The 27,721-nt window shown below is 36.3% G+C and overlaps 1 protein-coding gene across 2 annotated transcripts in view; it reads left to right on the top strand.

The window, feature by feature from the left end:
• DDR2 (discoidin domain receptor tyrosine kinase 2) overlaps window positions 1–26,520 on the top strand; it is a 203,410-nt gene extending 176,890 nt beyond the window's left edge. For both annotated transcript variants that reach the window (XM_051999129.1, XM_051999130.1), the window contains exons 12-18: window positions 528–738; window positions 5,146–5,369; window positions 10,698–10,825; window positions 13,926–14,117; window positions 15,791–16,025; window positions 18,071–18,220; window positions 19,380–26,520. In XM_051999129.1, the coding sequence (XP_051855089.1) occupies window positions 528–738; window positions 5,146–5,369; window positions 10,698–10,825; window positions 13,926–14,117; window positions 15,791–16,025; window positions 18,071–18,220; window positions 19,380–19,520 (1,281 nt within the window). In that variant the 3' untranslated portion in view covers window positions 19,521–26,520. The remainder of the gene's footprint in view (window positions 1–527; window positions 739–5,145; window positions 5,370–10,697; window positions 10,826–13,925; window positions 14,118–15,790; window positions 16,026–18,070; window positions 18,221–19,379) is intronic.
• The last annotated feature ends 1,201 nt before the right edge of the window (window positions 26,521–27,721 follow it).

The raw sequence follows: 27,721 nt of genomic DNA, 5'->3' as shown, positions 1-27,721 counted from the left end.
CCAAATATATGTCAGTTTGATCCAACAGACATTTATTAAGCATCAACTGGGTATAGTATGTTCTATTAGGGGCCACATTGTATAGTCATATAATAAACAATCGACAATCCCACAATCGCAAAATTAAGGATGAAAGAAGAATTTAAATATTTACATGAAAGTTAAAATTCAACTCAATAAGGTCTTTAAAAGCATTTCCTGTGTGAAAAACAGTGTGTAGATGTTGAAAATAGTTCAAAGTTCAATAGTTCAAAGGTAGTGTACATATCCTATTTGTTCGGGAAGACTATAAGAGATATGCCAGAAAAGTGAACTAGAGAGGGATGAGATTGCGAAAGGAGGGTTCACACATTTTTTAAGTTCATGTTCGTCTAAATGGGAGGGCATGGGGGGAGAGGAGGGAGAAAGAAAAAAAGAAGAGGGAGGAGGGAAGAGAGATGAAGAAGGGTCAAGGGAGGAGGGAGGAGAGGTTGTTTCTTCATTGCTGTCATCCTAGCACTGTTCTCCTGCATATCCTTTTCTTGCAGGCTTCCCGGAGGATGCTGGATGATGAAATGACTGTCAGTCTTTCCCTGCCTAGTGAATCCAGCATGTTCAACAACAATCATTCTTCATCACCTAGTGAGCAGGAGTCCAACTCCACTTATGATCGCATTTTCCCCCTTGGTCCTGACTACCAGGAGCCTTCCCGACTCATACGGAAACTTCCTGAATTTGCTCCAGGAGATGAGGAGGCAGGTTAGGAATGGGGCAAAGGGATTATCAAAGAAAGCCTTATGACTAGTGTAATTAAAATATATGTCTTAACCAATGGGATGATTAGTAGCCTATACAAGTTTTATATGTATATACACATGTATATGTGTATTTTATATACATGTGTTATATATGTATATATACATACAAATGTAGATATATATATTTGTGAGCTTATATATATGTGAGCACATATATATATGTAAGCATATATATATGTAACATATACATATATACACAGACATGTTAAAGCCCACAGGAAGGAGAAAATTAATTGCTACTGGGATCTGAGTGACGTAATGACTTCTGATTTAATAGAATCCATAAGTGTCTCCTGTCTAACTTAAATAGTTATAACTAGTGTTTATAGACCATTTTAAGGTTTGAAAAGCTCTTTACAAGTATATTGTTTGGGGGCAGTTAGATGACACATTAGACATCCTCTGAAGTCAGAGGACCTGAATTCTCAGATACTTAATACTTCCCGTATGTATGACCCAGGGCAAATCACTTATCCCAAATTGCCACAGCAAAACAACAACAACAATTCTACAAATATATTGTTTGTCTCTCACCAAAAAAAAAAAAAACCCTCAAAGGTGGGGACTATTGTTATCTTCATTTTATAGATGAAGAAACTGAGATAGACGTGAATTATCTTGCCCAGGATCACTGGACTACTAAGAATGTGCCTCTGGATTTGAACTTTCTGACTGCAGGCCCAGAATTCTGTCTGCTGTACAGTAGTACAGCTGGCTCAAATGGGTTAGCATGCTGGAATTAGATTCAGCAAGATCTGAGTTCAATCCTACTGTTGTTACTCTACTGAGGGCAAGTCTTATGACTATACTGATCCTCAAGTAGCTCTTTAAGAGTAAAAGTTATAAAAGTTTGCAATTACCATTGATACAAAATAATATTTCCTTGATACATATACATCTTTTATACTGCAACATTTCATGTGTATAAACATACATATATATATATTATACAGTTATGTATGTGTACATATATGCATTATATAAATGATGAATGAAACAAATAATATATGAATGAAATATGTATGAATATATGAATAATATATGAATGAAATAAATATAGAAATAATTGAATGAATGGAAAATTATTCAAGGATAGGTATTTCCCTTTTGCCTATGTAGGTATTTCCTCTGGGAAAAGGAAATATCACAACTCTTGATGATTAAACATCAACATCAATGAACTTAAATGGATGAGAATGGGTGAATTTAATTCAGGTGATCACAAAATATGCTACTGTGGGCAAAAGCCCTTTAGAAGAAATGGTACAACACTCATAGTCAATAAAAGGATAATAAAAGCAGTATTGGAGTACATTTCAAAAATGACTGAATGATATCTGTTTTAATCTAATGCAAACTATTCAGCAACACAATAATATAATTCCATGCCCCAACTACTGATGCTTAAGAGGCCAAAATTGATCAGTTCTATAAAGAATGAAAACATCATCTAGAAATAATACCAAAAAGATATCACATTAATCACACAGAATTGTAATACTAAGATAGGAATTAAAAGATAATTGGAATATTAGACAAGTTTAGAGTAAAACATGAAGGAGGGCAAAGACAAGGTAATTTGCTGGTCATAAGAAATACTCTTTCCCAACAACCCAAAAGGCAATTCTATGTATGGACATCCATACATAGGTCAATATAGAAATCAGATGATTATATATTTTGCAATAAAAGTAGGAAAATCTATATACTTAGTTAAAACAAGAGCTGAAGTTGACTATAGCTCAAATACAAGTTTCTTATTATAAAATAAAGACTTAAATTGAAGAAAATAGGGGAAACCATAAGATAACATAATTATGACATAAATAGCATCCTTGATGAATATGAAGTGGAGGTGATGAATAGATTTAAGGAATTAGATCTGGTAGATAAAATTCCTGAAGAACTATGGACATAAGTTCACAATACTGTACAGAAGGAAGCAATCAAAAAAATTCTAAAGAAAAAGAAGAGCAGGAAATCAAAATGACTGTCTGATGAGGCTTTATAAAAACCTGAGGAAAGATATACAACTGGATGCAGAATTCTAGAGAATAACAGGACGAAATGAGATTTTCTTAAATAAACAAGGCAAAGACATACAAGAAAATAAAATGAGAAACACAAAAGATCTCTTCAAGAAAATTAGATATCAAATGAGCATTTCATGAAAAAAAATAGGCATGAGGAAAGACAAAAGTGGTAGGTATTTAAAAGAAGCAGAAGAAATTAAGAAGATGTGGCAAGAATAACTATAAATAAAATAAAATAACTATACAAGAAAGATCTTAACATCACTGATTACTACAATGGTGTGGTTACAGATCTGGAGCCAGACCTCATGGAGAATGAAGTCAAATGGGCCTTTGGTAGCTATAAGGTTAGTGGAGGTAATGAAATTCCAGCTGAGATATTTTAAAAACTAAAAGATGATGCTGTTAAGTGCTGTATTCAATATGCCAGCAAATTTGGAAAAAAAACAACAGTGACCACTGGGTTGGAAAAGGTCAGTTTATTTCCTAATCCTAAAGAAGGGGAATGCAAAGGAATTTTCACATTATTGAACAATTGTGCTTATTTTACATGCCAGTAAGATTTGCTTAAGATTAATCATGAATTACTAGAAGAGCTGGTTGGTTTTTAAAGAGACCAAATTTACAGTATTTCCTAAATTATGAAGAAAGCAAGGGATTTCCAGAAACAAAAATCTATTTCTACTTCATTTACTACAGTAAAGTCTCTGACTGTGGATCACAACAAAATGTGGCAAGTTGTCAAAGAGGTGCAAGTACCTGATCATTTTACTTGTTTCCTGAGGAACCTGTATGTGGTCCAAGAAGCAACAGTTAGAGATGAACATAGAACAACTGATTGATGTAAGACTGGAAAAGGATTATGATGAGGCTGTAAATTGTTACTTAGTTAAATTGCATGCAGAATACATCATGCAAAATATCAGACTGGATAAATCAAAATCTGCGATTAAGATCGCCAAGAGAAATATCAACAATCTCAGAAATGGAAATGATACCAGTCTGATGGCAGAAAGTGAAGAAGGTAAAATAGGAGAGTATAAAAGCTGGCTTGTAGCTTAACATAAAAAAAACTAAGATCTTGGCATCTGGTTTCATCACTTTCTGGCAAATGGAGGGAGAATAAATGGAAGCAGTATCAGATTTTATATTCTTAGGCTTGAAAATCACTGCAGATAGCAACTGTAGCCATGAAATTAAAAGATACTTTCTCTCCTTCAAAGGAAACTTATGGAATACTTGAACAGTATACTAAAAAGCAGAGTCATCACCTTGCTGAAAAAGACCCATATAGTCAAATGTAAGGCAATGCATATAACAATGCATGGCTTTGAGAGTTGGACTATAAAAGTTGAGTGGTGCAGAATCAATGCTTCAGAAGTGTGGTGTTGGAGAAGACTTTGAAAATCACTTGGACATCAAAGAAATCAAATCAGTCAATATTTAAAGAAATTAATTCAGGTTATTCACTGGAAGGTCAAATACTGAAGATGAAGCCACATTAAAAAGAAGATAAGACTCATTCGAAAAGATGCTGATATTGGGAAAAATTAAAGGCAAGAAGAAAAGGGTATAGCAGAAGAGGAGATGGATAGATAGTGTCATGAAAGCAAAAATCATGAAGTTGGATAGACTTCAAGAGATAATGAAGAATAGAAGGGACTAATATGCTGGGGGGTCACAAATAGTTAGCTGTGATTGAATAACTGAGCAACAAAAAAGTATAAGGGGGAGGTAGCATCAGAGAGGAAGAGTTTGGGAAAAGTTTCTTGTAAATGGTGAAATGTGAGGTAATTCTCAAAGGAAACCACTGGAATCAAGAGGTTATAAGAAAAGATCATTCAAGTTATGAATGTAAACAAGTAAAAAGGCATTAATAAGGAGGGTCTTACCCAAGGAATAGCAAGAAGGCCAGTGTTTCTGGATTATAGCATGTGTAGGGGAAAATAAAGTATAAAAACAAAACAAAACAAAACTGAAAAGATAGGAAGAGATCCAATCATTAAGGGCTCTAAAGACAATTTTTAAAAAATCAACTTTGTTGATGTGTGAGGTGTGCCTTAAGAGTTGTTTTAATGTTCATTTCTTTAATTATTAATGAATTAGAGTATTTTTCTTATGACTATTGATAGCTTGGACTTTTTCCTCTGAAAACTTCCTTTTCCTGCTTTGACCCTTTATCAGCTGGGTAATGGACAAGTCATATTAAGAGTTATAATATCATGATGTATTTTTAAGGCATTTATCCTTAAATACAGACGGCTCCTTCTTGGAGAACTCCAAAGAACCAGGCTCCATCTCTCTCATCTTTTCAGGCTGCAGTGGTGTAGTGAAGCCAGTTCAGCCGAATGGCCCCGAGGGTGTCCCTCATTATGCAGAAGCTGACATTGTGAACCTGCAAGGTGTGACAGGAGGCAACACCTATTCAGTACCTGCAGTTACCATGGACTTACTCTCAGGCAAAGATGTGGCTGTAGAAGAATTCCCCAGGAAACTCTTAACATTCAAGGAGAAGCTGGGAGAAGGCCAGTTTGGAGAGGTGAGTTGATCCATTGGTTATGCTTCTGCTTTCTATGGTTCAATGATACCTACTGATTGTATCTTCTTGAGGGCCTGTTCTCTTCAGTCTTCCTTCTAATACTTAAGTGGAAATTTGATGATGAACTATTTTACGTGGGTTCTAAAGAAGAGTTCTAAAATATTAAAGTCAAGAGATCTGACAGATCATTTAGCTTAAACTCCTCATTTTATAGGTGAAATTAAGTGATGTCTAGAAAGTAATTCTTTTCAATTAATCAATTTATTAAGGTCCTACTGTATTCCAGGCCCTGTACCAGGCACTAGGAGTAGGACGGATCTGGAATTACAAGCCATTTTACCCAATGCCATTGCTCTTGACTTTGTCTCATGTTTCCTCTTTGAAGTAACTGTGCTTCAGATGTACTGAAAGACAACCTAAAATTTCAGTCTTGTTTATAAGTGAAGGAGATGGAAGAGAAGCTCAGAGACGTGATCATTCATTATGAACAGTTCAGAAAAACCTTGCTGGAGGGGACTGTGCCCTTTTTCTCTCTCTAATGAGAGTTGTATACAAAACAGTGAAAAGTAGACACACTTCTTTTATTCTACCATCCTAGCAAAGTCAACCACCCAAGAGAATAGATAATCATTTTTGAAATGATGTCAATCTATATGTATAAAAGGAACCATTTCACCTATAAGGCATGTTAGCACAAGAACCTTCCTGAGAATATAAAGTGTAATAATTTCAGTAGACAGCAATGCCTCAGGGGACCTTCAATTGACATGTAGTGCCTCTATGTAAAAGAAATTATTTTGGAACTTTATTCTTGAATATTTCAATGGATCTGTGATCTCATTGACTTGGGTATTTCTCCGTACAATGCAGAGTATAAGCCACCCATGCTCTTTCATCCTGTGGGACTCTCATGTTTGGCCTCTCATAAATCTTCTCCTAGAGCTCCACCCAACATATCAAGGGTCTTCTCGTGACATTGGGTGGATACCAATTAAGCACATAAGCTATTCATCAATTATTCCTTGTTCTTTGCATGGAACTGATCTTTCTTCTTTTCTGGTCATGCATATTATCTTACAAAACTGTTTTTAATGATATTGCAATGAACTTGCTGTACCTCTTCATTGCCTTTGAATGATTCTCAATTTGAACTCAATCCTGCACCCCCATTGAAAGAGATAGGCTTTTGTTTTTAGGAAGAAGTTTGGAATCATGAAGAGCACTGTACAGTTTCCCAAAGACAACCTAACCCATTCTGCTACTTCTATTCAGTTCTAGGGCTAGTTTATTTCCCATGCCTACTTCTTGGCAGAGGTGTAAGTGATTGGTGGAGGTTAGTGAAGGAAGCACAGAACTTCCTAATTTGGATTTCCATTGATTCATCTCAACCTTCAAAATATTGTTATCGGAGAATACAATAGAGCCTCACTAACCTCTAGGTTCTCTTCTATAGGGTTGCCTTTCATTATTATCCTCATAACAATGTCTCCTTGGTTTCTTACAACCGAGTACCCTTAGCTAGGGCTCTAAGAGACACCTAAATTAGATTGAATTTCTCTTTATAAATAATATATAATATATAATAAATAAATATAGTTTATTTTATCATAGTTACATAGTTGATAGCTACAAAGTTAATCACAGTTACAGAATCATAGAATCACAAAACTAGAAGGAATCTCATATGTTATCAGCTGAAACCATTGTATCCAAAATATAAATACCCTCTATAACATCTGAAAAAAAAGGACAATGAAAAACACCTGTCTCTGAGGGCAATCCATTCTACTTCTTGAATCAAAGATGCGTCATTGATAGGTTTAGATCAGTTTGAGGTGAGGTCTTTGATGGGTCTTTGGCCTTATGTTGCTTAACATTTTCACTAATGAAAAGGAAAAAATAATGAAGGAGGAATAGGAAGAAGGAAGGAAAGAAAGAAAGGAGGAAGGAAGAAAGGGAGGAGGGAGGGAGGGAAGAGAAAATAAGGAAAGAAAAAGGAAGGAAGGAAGGAAGGAAGGAAGGAAGGCAGGGAAAGGAAAGGAAAAAAGGAAAGGAAAGGAAGGAAAGAAAGAAAGAAAGAAAGGAAAGGAAAGGAAAGGAAAGGAAAGGAAAGGAAAGGAAAAGAAAGGAAAGGAAAGGAAAGGAAAGGAAGGAAAGGAAAGGAAAGGAAAGGAAAGGAAAGGAAGGAAAGGAAAGGAAAGGAAAAAAGGAAAGGAAAGGAAAGGAAAGGAAAGGAAAGGAAAGGAAAGGAAAGGAAAGGAAGGAAGGAAGGAAAGGAAAGGAAAGGAAGGAAAGGAAAGGAAAGGAAAGGAAAGGAAAGGAAAGGAAAGGAAGGAAAGGAAAGGAAAGGAAAGGAAAGGAAAGGAAGGAAGGAAAGGAAAGGAAAGGAAAGGAAAGGAAAGGAAAGGAAAGGAAAGGAAAAGAAAGGAAAGGAAAGGAAGGAAAGGAAAGGAAAGGAAAGGAAAGGAAAGAAGGAAGGAAAGGAAAGGAAAGGAAAGGAAAAGAAAGGAAAGGAAAGGAAAGGAAAGGAAGAGAAGAAGGAAGGGAGGAAAAGAGGAAGGGAGGAAGGAAGGGAGGAAGGAAGGGAAGAAAAGAGGAAGGGAGGAAGGAAGGGAGGAAGGAGAAAGAAACATTTAGTAAAAAAACCTTCTTTGTGTCAGATATTGTGCTGAGTGCTTTATAAATATCTCATTTAATACTCACAATAACACTGAAAATTAGGTACTTTTATTATTCCCAATTTACAGTTGAGGAGATTGAGATAGGCAAAGGTAAAGTGACTTGCACAAGGTCACACAATTAGTGTCTGAGACTAGATTTTATCTCAAATCTTCCTGACTATGGGTTCAAAGGTCTCTGCATTCCATAACCCAGTTGCTGACAAAAAATATGGAGGAAGACATGAATAATATGCTTACCAAATTTGCAGGTAAGATCATGCTAGGAGTGACAGCTAATATATTAGTTTACTGAATGTAGATACAAGAATATCTCCAGAGGCTAGAAGTCAGGGTTTAATAAGATGAATATAATTGTGATAAATTTTCTTTATTCAGTTATTTCAGTCATGCCTGACTCTTAGTGACCCCACTTGAGGTTTCTTGGCAAAGTTATTGGAGTGGTTTGTGTTTCCTTCTACAGCTTATTTTATAGATGAGGAAACTGAGGTAAACAGTTAAATGACTTGCTCAGGTTCGCATAGCTAGGAAGTATCTGAGGCTAGATTTGAACTCAGGAAGGTGAGTCTTTCTGACTCCAGTCCTGGCACTCTATCCACTGTGCCATCTAGCTACCCTTACTCTTTATGGTTCAAAAACCCAATTTTATAAGTTCAGAAAATGGAGGGTATGAAAAAAAAGATCTAGGCTTTTGGTGAATTTCCAGCTCAATATCAGTATGATAATAGATATCATGATATGGCCATCAAAGAAGTCTAACCTAGATTTCCTAAATTGAAGAATGGTACTCAGAAAAAAGGAAGTAAAAATCCTTTTGAATTCTCCCTTAAATGTCCACTTCTTCCAAGAAGTGTTGGACCCAGTTCTAGATACTACATTTTGAAAAAGAGCATTAATAAGTTGGTCTGCTTTAAGAGGATGATTAGAATGGGGAGAAAACTAGAGACAGACACATAAGAGGATCATTTGAAGCAACTGAGGATGGAGTCTGGTGAAGAAAAGTTAATGAACATGATCTCTGTTGTTACATATTTGAAGTACTATCACATTTATTCTGCTTAACTCTAGAGGGATGAACCAGGAATAATGAGTGATATCATCAAAAGCTCATGAGATTTGGGCTCAGGTACCCTTGGTTAAAAACCTCAATATCCTTTTTTTGACAGGTAATTTTGAGCAAGTCATTTAACTTTCTTGGGACTTCAGCTTCTTCATTTGTGAAATGAGAAATGTTATCTGTTCTCTTCCAATGCAAAATATTCTCATTGTATCAAATGAGGGAGATTCAAATTTAGGTTCTCCATAAGAGAAAAGTTCAGTGCAATGTGACTCTCCACTGGATATTTTCAGGTGGAAAATCAGTCACCCATTGACTATGATATTATAGGCTTCATAACAGGTTGGGCTACATGACAGATGAGCTCCATCCAACTGGAAGATCCTGTCATTAGGAACAATAAATCTAAATCTTCTTTTCTATAACTTTTACCAATTTATCTTATCAGCTGTGGGAGCTGAGGTCAAGCAGAAAAAGTTTAATTCTTGACACCATAACAAAATTTCAATATGACATGCCATATTAGGCCAGTGCTTTAATCATGATTTTACTCAGCCATCTGTATTATACTTTGGAAAGTATATTTATAATAATTCATCTTTAGATAGTCCCTTAAGGATAACAACAACTCTGTGAGGATGGTAGTTCAAGTATTATTGGACTCATCTTGCAAACCAAGAATCTGAGTCACACTGTGTGGTCTGTAGACTGTGTGGCCTGTCCAGGGTGAGGCGAGGGGTAAATGGCCAAGCTGATGTGTGTGACTCCTCAGTCCAGGGCTTACGCCACTATAATCAAGCAACAAAAATTGCTTAAGTGTGTACTCTGTACTAGGCACTGTGTTAGATGCTGGAAATGTCAAGGCAAAAGAAAAACAATTCCTGCCCTCAGGGAACTTACATTCTAACAGGGGAGTGAAAAATGTATGTATATAGGTACATAGAAAGCACATACAAGGTAATTTTGGAGGGGCAACTGGTGGGAGAAGGGAAAACCTTGAGCTGAGTCTTGAAAGAAACTGAAGATTCAAAAAGGCAGAGATTCCAAGACAGAAAATTACAATTACAGGGGTAATCAATATAATGGCATGGACATGGGAAATGGCATGTTCTGTGTCATGATCAAAAAAGGCCAGTTTGGTTGGATTACAACACAGAGAAAGGCAATATATAATGTAATAATGCCAGAATGATTAAATAGGGGTTTGGGTTATAAAGAGATTCTGTATGACCAACCATATAGTTTAATATTTGATCCAAGAGAGGACTAAAGTTTATGAGTAGGGGAAATAACTTGATCAATTCTTATCTTAGGAAAATCACTTTGTTGGCTATATAGAAGATGGATTGAAGTGGGAAGAGACTTAAGGCAAGGAAGCCAATTAGGAGACTATCTTACTAACCCAAGTGATAGGTCATAAGAATTATCATATCATCCTTATTCTATCCTTTCAGTCCTTTCATCTGCTAAAGGGACAAGTGAAACATCCAATTGGTTCCCAATTCCTCTATTCCACTTAGCTTATCTCTAAGAAAAGCCCATCAAGAACTGTGAAAGAGCAAGTGATGCTGAAACTCAATGAATTTTGTCCAGGTTCATCTCTGTGAAGTGGAGGGCATGGAAAAATTCACGGACAAAGATTTTCCCTTAGATGTCAACACCAACCAGCCTGCCCTGGTGGCTGTGAAAATGCTCCGAGCAGATGCCAACAAGAATGCCAGGTCTGTCACCCACATTTTGAATTTCCCTTTACATGTATTTGCTTCTTTGAACCAGGAACATTTCTTAGAAACACCCATGGAATTTACATTTCAATGTGTGGAAATGATAATAGCCAATGAGTATATGTTCAATCTTCATCTTCTTCTTTTTCTTGTATTTTTATCTTCTTATCCTGCATGCAGTTCACCTTCTTAATCTATATTTTGACTAGCTCCATATTTCCAAGAATTTCTACCAACTTAAAGATGAAATTTGTGATTGTGTACATACTGCCCCTTCTACTACCTGTGATTCAGACTCACCACTCTAAGTTCACATGGGCCAGTTTCAATCTTGAGAGGTTCTTTCTCTTATTATTCCTCATGGCTCACATCTCCACCTACATCTTCTATGGGAACATCAGAAATTTGGCCCATTTCTTTTTTAAGGATCACGCTTCCTGTCCTCTCTACAAGAAAGTGAAGCTAAAAAATTGAGCATTAAAAACCAAAAGTTTATGAAAGATCAATAACAACAATAAAAATAATAGAATAACACTCTTTTTTCTTCCATGTGTTGCAATACCATTTCTGAAACTCAGAACTTGGATAATGATTCCACTTAGACCCAGGGGAGCTGAAAGTCTTGTTAAAGGGGTGAACCATTCTAGAAATTCACTTGCTTGAAAGGAGGAGTCTCTTTATTCTCCCCATCCTTGGTGCTATTTCCCTTGTCACTGTTAGATGACTTCATGTTTAGTCTGTGGTGTCTTGCAGTGTTCTTGATTTTGTGTTATCTTAATAAGTGGCTAGTATTTTGATCACTGCCCCAGGCTGGTCCGAGTTTCCTTAGGTTGACTGGCAGTGGGACCACTATCTCTTCTAAATACCTGCTCATCATTCTATCTGGCATGTTCCCTGCCTCAGTCTAACATCCACTCCCAAAGCTAGTTGGCTCTGTGGCCTTCAGGGTTACTGACCTCTGGATCCTTGTCATCAGTGAGGTCTCCCTTACCTGATGGGGAAATCTAAGGTGCCTTTGCTGTGTAGGTATGCAGCAGGCTTGTTCATGTTCCTTTCCCTATCCCAAACCAAAGAGGGTTGAAGTGAACAGTTTGGCCCAAATAAAGAGAAAGTCACTTACAACTCCAATGTACACTAACCTCTTTTGAGTAAACATACTCTTGGTAATCAGACCTATACTTTCTTGCCAAATCTGTATTTTTCTTTTCTTCATCTTGTTAAATCTTTCTTTTCTTGAATGTCCTTTCCTCCCACCCTTCTTTTTTTCTTTCTATAATAATAGCTATTTACGTTAAGTCATTAAGTTTTATTAATTACTTTGCATGCACTCTCTCATTTGACTCTCACAACAATCTTGTAAGATAAATATTTCCAGTAAAATGGAGGCTGCAAGAGTTTAAAGAATTCATTTACAACTAGAGACCTAGTATGTATCAAAATCAGGATTTGAACATAGGTCTGGTGCACTTCAATATAAGCTCTTTGTATTTCTTTCTATATCCACTGAACCTAGAATATCCAGCTGTCTATATTTGGAAACATATTCCAAAAAAGTTCTCTAGTACTTCCTCGTGTCACCTAAAAGTTTAAGATTAATATGGATTATGGTTTCTGCCTTCACATTCTTATCTTACAGCCTTCCCATTATAGCATTGATGAGTTATTCTGCCATTGAGACTTAATTTCTCTGAAAGAGCTGCACATCTGAGTAATACTGCCTTGTGTTGTTTTGATTTATGTCATGAGCATTCCAAATAATTTTAGGAGAAAGTTTATTGTTTTTGTCTCAAATAACATGATAATCCCTAAGAACCATGTCAGTATGCCCCTGGGGAGTTCTATGGTTGACACACTTAGAGTTTGAGGAGAGAAGTGATGAAGCTATGAACAGTTTCAGACCATTATCTATGAGACTTTATTAGCCTGAATTGACTGTACAGCTTTCCAAATCACACCGAAGGAATATGTTCTTCATCCTTAAACATGTATTTATGATCTTGGCACATGATCTTTTAGAGAAATGACAAGGAAATACAAAGGATGTGCTGAACACCTTGTCAGCATTTATATTTGGGGAACTGAGACATGATTTAAATTCATTTGTGTATTCTTATCTTTTAAGCAAGATAGGATGCCAGAGTCCTCTGAACCTCCTAGAGATATCTCAGTTTTCAGGAGTTTGAGGAGACCTAAGAGAGTTATGTTAGGACTTGGATAGATATAAAAAGATCACATTCATCTCAAGATTTCAGTCTGGGGAAACACAGAGAAGTTCCAACATAGCCACTCCTTTATAAATGATTCTTATATGCCACATAAGGATTTTAGGACAATGCAAATTAAATCCAAAATAAGGTGTTGTGACCAGCTGCTAGATGGGAAATTGTCAGTAGTGACCCAGGTTATTTCATCATTCAATGGATCTGTTTGATTAGGACTTGCAATAAATCATAAAATTTTCAGGCTAGAAGTTTTCTAGCGATACCCAACCAGTACACATCTATTTTTTTTTATCCCTGGCCTTCTAAGTGCAATTTTTGAAGTATGAGTATGTTATTAGAGTATGCCTTTAAATAGGGCTGCTTTAAAATTGGCTATCCTGTTAATTATCTTGGTGATTGGATTGCAACTATTAATAATATTTTGATATATGAATATATATATATAGCTTTATAAGATATATAAATCAGGGATAAAATATTCACTTTAAAAAATGTTTCACTTTATCAAATAACTGAGATTAGAACTCCTTTAAATAATAAGTTCCTATGATGCTCTTAAAATAGGATTCTGTTCACAAATATAGTTTGCCAACATTATTATAGGATACATAGTTCTATGAGAACATATTTTGTAGAGCAAGTAGGATAGCCGGTTACCAGGCATTCTATACCTATTCTACAAAGCAGAACAAGGTCAGATAGCGTTATGGGCAAGTGGAGATGGAAATCTTTGCAGGGAGTTTTTTTTTTTTGGTTGTTGTTGTTGTTGTTTGAGGCCTTCCAACTCCAATGACTTCTGGTGTGTGTGTGTGTGTGTGTGTGTGTGTGTGTGTGTGTGTGTCTATATATATATGTATTTCTATATCTTTCCAAAGGAATGATTTTCTCAAAGAGATAAAGATTATGTCCCGGCTGAAGGACCCAAACATCATCCGGCTGTTAGCAGTGTGCATTGCAGAAGACCCCCTATGTATGATCACTGAGTACATGGAGAATGGGGACCTCAACCAATTCCTTTCCCGACACGAGCCCCAGAACCCTCCCTCCAGCAATGCACCTACTGTCAGGTAACTGAGTCAGGCCTGTGTTAGATTTATCTGACATCACATTTTAGGAAGGATGCTGATCAGCTTGAAAGCATCTCAGAGAAAAGGAGAGGAGCAATAGAGGGGACCAGAAATCTTATCATTATTTTTGACTCATCAGTTGAAAACATTTTTGGGATACTTATTCCAGAGAAAAGAAACTTTAAGGAAGAAACAATTGTTATTTTAAACCATTAAAAAAGCTATCATTGGGAGGAAGATTAGACATGGTCTTCTTGGTCCCTATTTTAGGCTTGTTATAAGGACAAAATACTGGACCATTAGAACTACCCAAAAGGTAATGTGAGCAGTCTTCAGAGTTGATGGTTCCTCTTTCTTTCTACCCAACAGGCACTGTGCTAGACCCTAAGGGAACACAAATATATAAAATGAAACCATATCTATCCTCAGTGAGTTTCTATTGCTTAAGGGCTAATAAGGATGAAACTTTATTATGTTCATTATTATTATTATTAGGTCTACATCTCAGTTTCCCTTTTTTCCCTAATAAAAACAGCTCTCAAATACAATAACAATGTTTTAGTATTATTTGAGGATTTGTTTCTGAACATTACATCATCAAAAATAGTTTAATCCAATTAATTCAATATTAATACAATTTTTATTGAACATAGGATATTCCTTATGCTCAGCACTTTGCTAATTGTTGTCAATGATACAAAATAGCAGAAAATTCCAGATTCAAAAGGATTGTCAGCATCAATCTGGTCCAAAAATGTAGCAGTGAGAATTCCATTTACAATATACCTAATAAGTAGACATCCAAATGTAAAAGTTTATTGCAACTCTCTAGAAACTATGTATATAGTTGGAGAGGCTCCTCTCTCATATCCACAATTTAATTAAATGCAACAAATTTATATATAAGGCACTGTACTAGGCATAAGAGGTTGAGACAAAAATAAACTGTGCCTGAAGGAGCTTAAATGCTACTGGGGGTTGGGGTGCAGGAGGAGAATGCAGTACATATAAAAATTAACTACAAGCTATGTGCTAAATCATTTCAAGAGGGAGAGATTACTAATAATTAAGGGGATTAGGAATGTCATCAAGTGTGAAGGTATAGCTCAATTGCTGTGAAGGAAGCTAGGGATTCCACAATATAGTACACAAGGGAGAAGGGGGGTAGATGGCATTTCAAATTTAGGGAACTAATGAAAAGACAAGGGATTGGAGAGGGAATGTCATATGGGACAGACAATAGATAGGCCAATCTGACAGGAAGAGGAAGATTGAGGCTATAACATAAAAAATAACCTGGAAAAAAGGTGAAAGCTAAACTCTGCAGGCGTCTATCTATCTATCTATCTATCATCTGTCTATCATCTATCTATTTATCTTTCTATCCATCTATCCATCCATTTTTTTCTGGGGACCTTTAAATGCCAAGCTGGGGGGTCTGTATTTTATCCTAGAGACAAAAGAACATTGTTTAAGATTTTAAATTTGGGGTATGGAGCTCAGCTTATAGTCAGCCCTATGCTTTGGGAACAAAGATTTGGCAGCTATGTGGAGATTGGACTGGAGCAGGGTGGCCAATTAGGCTTTACTGCAATAGTCCTGGTGAGGTGACAAAGTTTGTGTTCATCTGCATTCATCTGGAAACTTCTGATTGTCTCCTATCATTTCCTCAGTTATATAAACCTGAAGTTTATGGCCACACAGATAGCATCGGGAATGAAGTATTTGTCCTCTCTAAATTTTGTCCATCGGGACCTGGCTACACGAAACTGCTTAGTGGGTAAGAACTACACCATCAAGATAGCAGACTTTGGAATGAGCAGGAACCTGTACAGTGGAGACTACTACAGGATCCAAGGGCGGGCAGTGCTCCCTATCCGCTGGATGTCTTGGGAGAGTATCTTATTGGTGAGTTTTCATATTTTCAACCTCTAATATCTAAATCAACAATATTTTTAAAAAGTGTATTACTTTTCTAGGTTCATAAGGTAGTATGTGTAGATTTGCATCTGGGATATTAGAAAAACTTGGTATCTCTCTTTGTCTAAGCAATTTCAATATTAAAATCCAGTCTGTCCTATTCAGTTTTTCACTATCATGTAATCTTAATGAAGCACCACTATGGTTACATCTCTCCTCTAATAAAAAATCTTCATTAGCTTCCCAGTACCAAAGGATAAAATAATAAACTACTGTGCTTGCTATTTAAGGTCCTTTTGAATGAAGTTTCTTAAATTGTACGTCATAACCCCATATCAGGTTGGGCAACTGAATGTGGGGGGGTCACAAAATTATGGGGGAGAGAGAGGGACAGAGAGACAAAAGCAGAGAGATAGAGACAGAGACAGATAAAGACAGAGACAGACAAAGAAAGATAGTCTGCTTCATGCTGTATTCAGACATCATTTTTTCCTCTGAAGGCAGATATTTTTCATCATGAGTCCTTTGAGATTATCTTAAATCCTCATATTGCTGAGAATAGTTAAGTCATTTACAATGCTTCATCATACAATATTGTTGCTACAGTATATGATCTCCTGTTTTTCTGATCACTTTACTTTGTATCAGTTCATATATATCTTTACAGGTTTTTCTGAAATCATCATGCTTGTCATCTCTTATAACACAATAAAATTCTAGAATAATCATATGCCACAACTTGTTCAGCCATTTTCCAATTGTTGGGTATACCCCCCAATTTTCAATTATTAGTTACCATGAAAAATGCAAATATTATTTTGTTTAATCCTTGCACCATCTAGCTGTATCTACACACTATTTCTAGGTGCATGGGTTAATAATGATTATTCTAAATTTTATCATCAATAATTAACCAATATTATTACACCATCATTTGCATCTTTCTCAACCATCATTAATTACACTTGGTAAATGCCATTTATGACTATCATACTGATGAAGCAACACACTCTTCCTAAGCAATGTCCTTATCATGACATGCTAACTTTCTGGGTGATTTGAACAAATCACTTGGACTTTGGATTCTTTAAATGATAGCATTATAATTTTTGTTACTGAAAATGATTATGAATCATGTAGTACTACTATTTTTCAGATGGGAAAACTGAGATCCATATAAGTCAAGTGACTTGTTAAGGATATAGCTGAAATTAAAATCTAAAACTCTTTCTATTACATCTTTCTGGCTCTTTAAAGAACAAAAATCATGACCTCTATTAACAAATGTGTTGGATTTAGTTCTAACACAATAAACATTTCTGAGGTGACTTCTCTATGTTCTGCTAGGCACTGAAGGTAAAGACAAAACAAAATGTAGTCTTTTCCTTAAAGGAATTTTTATTCTCCTAGAGGCAGGAATCAAGAAAACATGTAAATAGAGAAGGGTACCTATGATAATGTGAAGATAAAGAGAGCATTCCTACTTAAGAGGATTGAATTGAATCCATGGTAACTGATGAAATTATCAAAAAGGATGTAGAGAAAAAAGAAGGGGGCTAATTGCAAGCCTTGAAGAATAAAATATCTATGTTTAGAGGGAAGAACATGATAAAGCATAATTGGGCTTTAAAGAAGGGTTGATATTTTCTAATAGTGAGAAGATTGACATTTTGTTCCAATTTTGTTTTCTTGAACAGTCTTTTAACAATAAATTGGAGATCATGTATCATTGAGTGCTGTTTAATCTTTATAGGGTTTGACCCCCAAAAGAAGTAAGCTTCCTGAGTATAGCCTGAGCTGAATAATAAGGGTGGGAAAATCACTTTTAAATGTTGCAAAGCTCCATGAGAGCATATCCAATATGAGAAATTCACACTTTAAGAATCTCACAAAACTCTGACTTTGATAATGGTTGTTTACCTCTAGAGGTAAGGGAAGCGTGAATGCCAAAGCATTACTCCCTTTGAGGAGTGTGTGGAGGAAGGTTATCCTGAGTTTCTCTCTTTTTTCCTTCTCTTTTCACATCTGATTAGGGCAAGTTCACCACAGCAAGTGATGTGTGGGCTTTTGGGGTGACGCTGTGGGAGACCTTCACTTTTTGCCAGGAGCAGCCATATTCCCAACTGTCAGATGAACAAGTCATTGAGAATACTGGAGAATTCTTCCGAGACCAAGGGCGGCAGGTAGGGTAAACTGAGAAGGGATGGATGAGAATATGTGAGCTTCTGGTGAAGGAAAAAGAAGAAAGCCCTGCCTCAGTACATACATACAGACACACACACATATATGTATGTATGTATGCATATGCACACGTGTTTGTAGACAACTGCATTTCAATGTAGGAATTATAGAAGATCATAGATAGAACTAAGAAAAAGTCTTAGATGCCATTTTAGTCCAACTCATATTTTACAAGTAGAAAAATGAGGCCCCGTACCACATAGGTAATAAGTAATAGAACTAAAATTTGAATCCCTGTCATCAGACTCCAAATCCAGGATTTATTTCAATGAAATAAGTACAGGAAGAAAGGCAAAGTATGAGAAGAGTATGGAGGTGGAGATTCCTTCTGACTGGAGTGGGGGATGGAGGAAGACTGGCAGAGAAACCGAGTCTTGAAGGTTGGCTGGGACTTGGACAGAAGGAGAAGGAACAAAGATGTTACAGGTAGAGGAAGCAGTGTAAAAGGAAAGTGAAGGCAAGAAAATATCAGGTGTGTTTGGGAATAGGGAACGTTAGTCAAATCTTAGTATAGGAGAAGGGGAGTATATCACTTAAGCAGAAAGGCAGCCATGTTGAGAAGTCTAAATCTGCTCTGCAGGTTATGGAAAGTTGTTGATATTTTCGGAGAAGGAAAATGGCAGTCAAATTCTGAGTAACTCAGGCAGTTAATAACTCTATACCCTATGGTTTTGTTCAATTATATCCAATTTGCTATGACTTCGTGGACCATACTGTCCATGAAGTTTTCTTGATAAAGACACTGGAGTGTTTTGCCATTTCCTGTTCCACTGGATTAAGAAAAACAGAGATTAAATGACTTGGCCATAGTTATACAGCTAATAGTTATCTGGGACTGGGTTTGAATTTAGGTGATCCTGACTCTAGATTCAGTGCTCTATCAATGAGTTATTTAGCTGCCTATTATTCTTATGGCCTCAGTGGCTTTGCCAGCCCTTAGCTATGCTGGGGCAATACCTATTTAGATATCAAATTTTGGAAAATACGGAGGAGAATATTTAAACATTAATACAACAACAACAACAAAAAATTTTTTTTGTTTTTCTTTCAACTTTCTCTGTAATTTCCTTATTTTTGTTGTCTATTTGTCTGTTTCCAAAGACATATCTCCCACAGCCTGCAATTTGCCCTGATCCTGTTTATAAGCTGATGCTCAGTTGCTGGAGAAGAGACACCAAAAATCGCCCCTCATTCCAAGAAATCCACCTTCTGCTTCTCCAACAAGGAAATGGAGAGGAGTGACGCTGTCAACTCTGGAGCACCTCTGATGGTCCCCAATCCTCCCCTTAAAACCCACCACTTTTCCAAATCTAAGCCACTTCACTTGGACTTCTAATGGACCTGGGGAGGCGGAGGTTTCTGTTTTCCTTCTTTTTTATTTTTTACATTAAAGAGCCAAAAAAGAAAAAAAAAGTCTAGATCAGAGGGAATCTTGGGAAAAAGAAAAAGAAATCTTATCTGACACATGGAAGTTGGATGACAAAGGCTAGAAAATTCAAATAATTTATAAATGTTAAATATGCTTGTTTATAAATGTGCAAATTCTGTGATTTATTTTCTGAGTTCCCATTTTTAATAACTGATTAACAAATCAGAACAGAGAAAGACTTGAAGGATACTGATATTGTGGGGAATGCTGTGGGGATGTGTTTAAGCCAGAAATTTGAGTGAAGTATTAGATCATGGACTGGTAATGGCCTTTGAGTTCTAATGAGACTTCTCCCATAAACTCATTAGCTAACTTGGGCTAGTAAGTGAATGTTTCTTCACAGTATTCTCATATGTAGGAATGGTTCTGATAGCATACTTGTGAACACACACACACTCACAAACACATAACATACACAGACAAAGAGATACAAAAACACAGGCACACATACACACACCCCAGTGATGACAGCAACAATTATAAACCCAGATCCTATGGTGATAGAGGTTCTGTTCCTAAGTGAGTCACTGGAAAATATCAGCATGATAGAGAAAATCCAAGGGGAATCAGGCTGGTAAGAGAATAAGAAGGTGAAGTATACTTTTCCAAAAAGGGAGAGTAGGAAGTTGCAAGTAAAGAGGGTTGGTGAGTATAATCTGTAAAGTGTGAAATAGCCATTTTTAGTTCCAATAGGAGCTCCTGGACACTATCTTTCTCTACAGTTTATTCAACTATATTCAGATTTGGATTTCCCCAAGGAAGGAATTCATTTTAGATAAGATTTAAGGCATATCTTGGAGTAGTAGACTATGGCTGAAGCTGTTGTTGTAGAATTTTAGCTATGGAAGGAGACTTGGAAATCATTGGGTCCAAGTTCCAAGGAGCTATTAGAGGTGGGATCCCAGTCACCATTTCTTGGGAAAGTTGTGAGGTGATATTTGGCATTCTGGTTCTTTATTCATTGAATTCCTCATTTGCTGTGGATCCCTTTTATGGATAGAGCTAGAGACTTTTAGAAAGTGGCACTTATCTGAAGCAGTACAATGGGAAACATGCTTTATTCTCTTCTTTACAGTGTCTCTGAATCCTTGTTGGACTTGGCATAGCCAGCAGGAAATGAAACTCCATTGGACAATTGGGTCATTACTTAAATTATCTTAACTTTGTGTTATAATGATCTCAGAGGTGACTCTGGGTATTCACAAACCCCAAGCTTTCCAACCCAAAAGAAAAAAACTAATTTTCAACTAAGAATAGTAGGAGAGACATAAAGAATTTCAGCTGAGCTATACAATTGGGAAGGGGCAGTAGGGGGTTTTCTCCAGGATGATGAATTTTGGAAGGAACCAGAAATGTTTCCCCAGAATACACTTTCTCCCTATCCCACACTGAGGAAAGAGACTGCAGGTGAGATAATCCCTACCTAGCCCACTCTCAAAGACCTGCTTTATCCCAACGTTTTTTCTCAAGATTGGCCACAACTTGCCCTCAGGCCAATTCCTCCCACCTCTCCAGTAGCAGCCTGCCCTTTAGCCACACAAAAACCTCTTGTCTTCTGGAAGCACTTCTATTCCCTGCAGCTGTATTCCATGTGAACTTCTGTTTTTTTTTTTTTTTTTTTTTTGCCCTAGGCCTCCCAACGTTTTAATTACTGCTCTGGATTTCAGAACATATTTTCCAAGCCAAGGAGCCAAACCACTGTCTCACAGCTCCAGCCACCCTCTATATCCACTTCAAACAATTCTTTTAAGATTCTGATTCCTTTCCCCAAGTCAGTTTTCAGAATCACTACTGGGGCAAACTTGAAGATTGAAATCCTAGGTTTTCTGCTTTAATCTATTGCCCCTAAAAGAGATACCTATTTTATTTCTCAGCTCTCATGTGACCAGGTTCATAAGGTTTTCTTCCTTCCTTCCTTCCTTCCTTCCTTCCTTCCTTCCTTCCTTCCTTCCTTCCTTCCTTCCTTCCTTCCTTCCTTCCTTCCTTCCTTCCTTCCTTCCTTCCTTCCTTCCTTCCTTCTTTTCTTTCTCACTCTTCCTTTCTCTTTGATCTGCAGCAATTTACCTAATGATACTTTTGTTCACTAAAGTGTCTCTATAAAAATTCATATTTGAAATTAGCTTATTTAATCTGGATTGGTCTGGCCAAAAAAGAAAAAAAAAACACTTCTGAGGTCTGTCAAATTGATTCAAACCGGTAGTTTGCATGTAGTAGTAGGTGCTTAATGAAAGTTTGTTAAATTGAAATATTAAACAGATCACCAAACACTCTTCCTTCTTTTGGAGGGTGAGAGTTTGATTTTCCAATATTTAGGCTTAGGAATGAAGATAAAGTTCCAATTAGCAAGTAATAGCATCCAAATAGCAAGTAAATCATAGAGTGATGGAAACTCAGAATTGAAAGGAACCTTGGAAGCTACTGAGTCCAGTTACGAGTAAGCAAAAATTACCTCTATCATATTCCTCAAAGGGGTCATCCTACCTGAAGACATGTAGTAACAAGGACACCTTTAGTATGAAGGCTCATAAATCATCAATAAATTAATCATCAAGCATTTTAAAAGTTCTTTTTATATTCATCTGACACTGTGGTAGATTCTGGAGATATAAATATAAAAGTAAAACAGTTCCTACCATCAAAGAGTTTACATTCTACTGAGAGGTCTTAACATGTTCATAGATAAGTAAATATAGACATAAGCAAAATAAGAACTTTTACAATCTACAATCAGGGAATTTATAAGAACAATGGATTGAAAGTAGGGAACTACCCTACACAATGTTGCATATGTCTGAGTTTTAAGAGTAGACAACTAGTTATAAGATTCATTTCGTTAACTAGAAGTGACCAGTATAGAATCATTGAGGGAAGAAACAGATATTTGGGGGAACATGAAAGTCTCTTTATTTCCATGTAGAGTCAATTCAGACTCATGTTCAGACAGGCTGGGGCATCTCTCTATGGAGGCAAAACTTTTGCACATTTCAAATTCCAAGTTGTATAAAGAGCTATAACTAAACTTAGAAAGTGCACTCCAAATGAAAAGAATGATCCAAAGTAAAAGACTCAGTGGGGAAAGAGGAGAAGCCAAAGTTGTTATAAATGATAAAGAAAGGTTGTAATGTAATGTAGACTAAAGAGGGCTGAGAGTGGGGCAGGGGGTTAAGATTGGCAAGAAGAGAGGGGACAGACTCAAAGAATAGGGAGAGAGAGAGAGAGAGAGAGAGAAAGAAAGAAAGAAATACTATATAAAGTAAGTTAGGTAAGAAGTGAAGGGTGAGTCTTTTCTGGGAGTCGATACTAAATGGCACAAATGAGTGTATAAAAGACAAGAAAAGAATGATGAAGAAATAAAGGACAGCATGAGATGAGGGGAATTCTTGAATGATTTAAAAAAAAAAAACAAAAACATGATCTGCCACCAGAGGGTAGCATTGTCCTACAACAGAAGAAAAAAGGCCCTTCTGAGGCACTCAGCTCTGGAATTTACCCACTGATACATAGAAAGAGTAGGTCTACGAAAAACCGGTGATTTTACAGTCTCTTAATATCCCATCTTCTGTCCACTGACTTATGACTTTTAGCTTGGTATGTTGATGCTAGATACATGTCTGAGGATACTGATTTGGCCTTACTTGGAGTTGAAAGGGATGGTTGTACTAGATTCTAGTTCCACAGACTAGGTAAAGAGAGACACAATGAAAATGCTATTGTGATGACGGGACCTTCCAACCTCAAGAAGAATAGATAAGGTGATGTTCTAAATATCCTGCTAGCTTTAAGATCCTCTAACTTTAATTCTTTATTTGGCCATTCTTCTTCATGGCTCAATTCCACCAAGGCATGAAAAGTGAAACTTTCTTGAAGACGCTTATCACCATCATAATTAAGTAAGACTGTGTCATTGCCAGGAGAACACAAGTCATTTACATGTGACTTCTGTCATGTATCAGGACCTCAGCTGCAAGATTTCATTGGAAAGTCCTGGTCTAAGCAGAGCTATTTGATATAGGAGCTCTAGAACATCATTAGTCACACACCCTCTTTTGCCTTTCATTATTCCACTTATCCTATTGGCCAATCCTGAGGAGGCATTGTGGATGTGACCATTTCCATTCTTGCCACCAGTAGGAAAGTTCAGTGGTAGGCTTATTCAAATAGTGTCCCTTTTAAGGAAAGACATTCAATGGTATAGGTTATTAAAAAGTTATGAATGCTATATGAATATAATTTTTTCATTTTTCTTCAGAAACTGAAATCCTTCAGATAGGAAGTTTATTGAGCACAGAGGCATATGAGCTCTTCTCTTGCGTCTGTCCCAGAAATTTTACCAATTTCCCTAACACTCATGGCTCCAACACTCAGAGTAGTCAGTCACAGTCAGACTGTTGAAATCATTGTTTTGAGTCAGAAAAGATTGCAACCTTGGCTGAGAATTATTTAACTGATTTAGGAAATATTTGTGCATACAGAGTTTATGTGACACATCTGAACATGTTTTTCCATTAGGACTTGTAAAAGTGCAGGCTTTTCCCATGACTGATAAGGGAGTAAGATGTTTTCGATATCAGTAACATGAGGGTAGTCCACATGTTTGGGTAAAAGGGAGGATGGAGATAAAGATGTTCCAAGTAAAGAAGCATATTGAAAAGAAACAGCATCTGTGTTATGCAAAATCACAAATGAGAAGATAAAAAATTAAGAATCTCACTACTCAGAAAAAAGAACAGGATTATGATTGAGCAAGGTCACTAGAAGTCTGTTTCTAAGTATAATTTGTAGTCCATAATCTTATACCAGACAAGCCAAACCCTTTCCTTTAAGCAGATTTCTTTGAATGTGCATGGTTCTCTTAATGTTACGGAAATATTTGCATCCTGCTCCACCTAGAAAGATGCCTCTGAATTGTAATGTAAGTGTTTTTGTAGAAACATTTGAATGTTCTTTCCTCTTAGTAAACATTCTTGGAATCCTGAATTGGAAGGTAAAAAGGAACAAGTTGCTAATGGTGGGTTGATTTTTTACACTGCAAGCTCAGCTGCTACAAATGTTCTACCACTCTAACATTCATGATAAGATGGTATATAGTTGTTTTGTTGCTGTGATTTTCTTAGCCCTTGATGCCTTGTGATTTAGTCCTGATTGGATGTGGTAAGGGAAATTCTGTCCAGGTGCAATTCTGCTGAATGCTAGAGGGAACATTTTAAACCCAGAGATCCTTTGTAATAGGTAGATTGTTTCTTTTAATCAATAAGCAGACTATTAAAATTCTGTTCTTACTGCTCTAGAAGATTAGGGATAGATTAAACTTTTTTAAAGACATGTAGACAACCTCAGGGAGAAATGACTTGTTTCTTGTATGTTGGCTGAAAGATGGAGAACTTTCTTATTGCTTTTCTTAATAAGAGTCCATTAAATAGTCCTTCAGTGTAATTGTGGAGAGATAACAAGAGGATTTAAACCAATGTTCTACAACAATGAGTGAAAAGAACATACTGAAGCAGCATTAGACATAGTTCCTTTTCTTTTTCTATCTACCACACATGTGTCCAATAGCTTATCTTCAGAAAAGAAGAAAAATTTCATCTTTCTTTCTATACATTACCAACATGGATAGAACTACTGGTTCATAAGTAGCCTAATCACTACTATGGAATAACCAGATTCTGTTGAAAAAAAACTAGTACTGAAGTATTAGAATCACAATGTAACTCTGCAAGAGCTGCTTCAAATTCATAGGATCATAGATTTAAATATCAAATTAAATGGAAGTTAGAAACGAGGAGAGTAGGTCTATTGGAGCTGAAAGGGAATAAAAAAAATGTCATAAAATTCCAACTAAGTACATGGAGCAAAATCTACAGAAAATAAGGAATTTTTATTCCCTTGAATATTCTCTTAAACCTTAAAGGAAGGGTTAGAAAGATAAAAATATTGCCCAAACCAGTATAGTACAGAATTCTAACACATGACATCAGTTTCCCTTCTTTTGTGCATTCACTAATGGTTGTAGAGCTATAATATTCAATTTGTGGCAACATGTCATCCACTAATACATCTGACCAATATATTCAGTTGCTACCCCAAGACTCCAAGTGCAGAATTCAGATTCTTTGGTCCTAAACCTGGGCATTTCATAAAAATCTAATTAGCATCTTCATCAATCATTCTTGAGAACTTCTTTACAGCACTTTCTGAGAGGGAGAATACTATCAGGTCCAAAAAGTTGCAGAAGGCAGGCTGATATGAATTTACAGTTAAAGCAATCTGAATACAAAAAGATTTAAGAGATGTCTGAGAATGCAGGAAGGTCTCAAATAATTATGTTCAAAGAAATGTTATGTTCTTAATAGAGAAGTTTAGAAATAATTCACAACTGGGACAATGCCTATTCAACAAACTCTTGTAGTTTGTCTGGTCCACTCTGGTACAATTTTCTTTTTAGGGTTATTTTCTTCTTTTCTTACTCCCTCATTGGGTAATCTTTTTGTGGAGAACTTGGGTCTCTAAAGCAGAGTGGTACATTTCTCTTGAGGATAGCAAATATCTGTGCCCTGTTCTGTCCCTCCTAACAGCTCAGAGGACACTATGTCCTATTGAGTGCTGATGAATAGCAAACTGATTTAATCTCCGTTTATAGCTATCATACTCATTCCAAAATAGAATATATACAAATTCTCTGTATCTGAAAAAAAAAAGAGACGTGATACCTATTGTATATTTTCTTTTCTTCCTTATTTATTCTCTGTAAGTCCGTCTGTCAGATGATAAAAATGTAAATAATAATGATTAAAGAAATATGCTGCTGATGGAGCCTTTTTAAAAACAACTATTACTACTGTTTAAGAAGAACCAGCCCTGGGTTTTGGCCTTTGGAAGGGTTAAGCAGCACCTTTCAAGTGGAGGTTGGGATGTGGGAGTGGGGACAAGGGGACATTTATCATGATCGCTGTTTTTATACAAAGCTGTAAACACTAGTTTCTACACATGGACAAGAACATTGTGATCTGAGATTTTGTTGTTCTGCAGACTTGACCAACCTTATTAACTCAGCATCAATCAGCCATAATAGAGATGAAAATGCAATGTCTTTGCAGTAAGACAAACAGTTCTTAATAACAGAATGGTCATAGAATGGATGGGAAGGGGCAATTTTTGTTTTAGACTTGATATACAAAATTCCCTGAGCTCAGTTTCACACCTACACACACTGCCTCCATATATCTACCTTCATAAGAAATAAAAATAATTGCTCAGAACAAGCAGAATAGAGGATCAACTTTTCTTTTTATTATTAAAGCTTTTTATTTTCAAAATTTATGAACAGCTAACTTTTCAACATTGATCCTTCCATAGCCTTGTGTTCCAAATTTTCCCCTCCTTCCATCACCCCTTCTCCTAGATGGCAAGTAATGCAATATATGTTATACATGTTAAATTATATGTTAAATCCAATGTATGTAAACATATTTGTACAATTATCTTACTGCACAAGAAAGATAAGATCAAAAAGGAAAGAAAATGAATAAGAAAACAAAATGCAAATGAACAACAACAAAAAATGAAAATTGTTATATTATGATTTACACTCAGTTCCACACAGTCCTCTCTTTGGGTGTAGATGTCTCTCTTCATCACAAGATCATTGAAACTGACCTCAATCATTTCATTGTTGGAAAGAGTCCTGTTCATCAGAATTGATTATCCTATAATATTATTGTTGCTGTGAACAATGTTCTTTTGGTTCTGCTCATTTCACTTAGTATCAGTTCATGTAAGTCTCCCCAGGCCTCTCTAAAATCATCCTGCTGATTGTTTCTTATAGAAATATTATTTCATAACATTCATATACCATAACTTATTTAGTCATTCTCTAATTGATGGGCATCAATCAATTACCACAAACATTTTTGCACATGTGGGTCCCTTTCCCTCCTTTAAGATCTCTTTGGGATATAGACCCAGTAGAAACACTGCTGGATCAAAGGGTATGCACAATTTGATAACTTTTTGA

This window comes from Antechinus flavipes, chromosome 4 (assembly GCF_016432865.1).
Source record: "Antechinus flavipes isolate AdamAnt ecotype Samford, QLD, Australia chromosome 4, AdamAnt_v2, whole genome shotgun sequence".
In the NCBI taxonomy this organism is placed as follows: Eukaryota; Metazoa; Chordata; class Mammalia; order Dasyuromorphia; family Dasyuridae; genus Antechinus; species Antechinus flavipes.
This window is presented reverse-complemented; position numbering and strand designations above follow the sequence as displayed.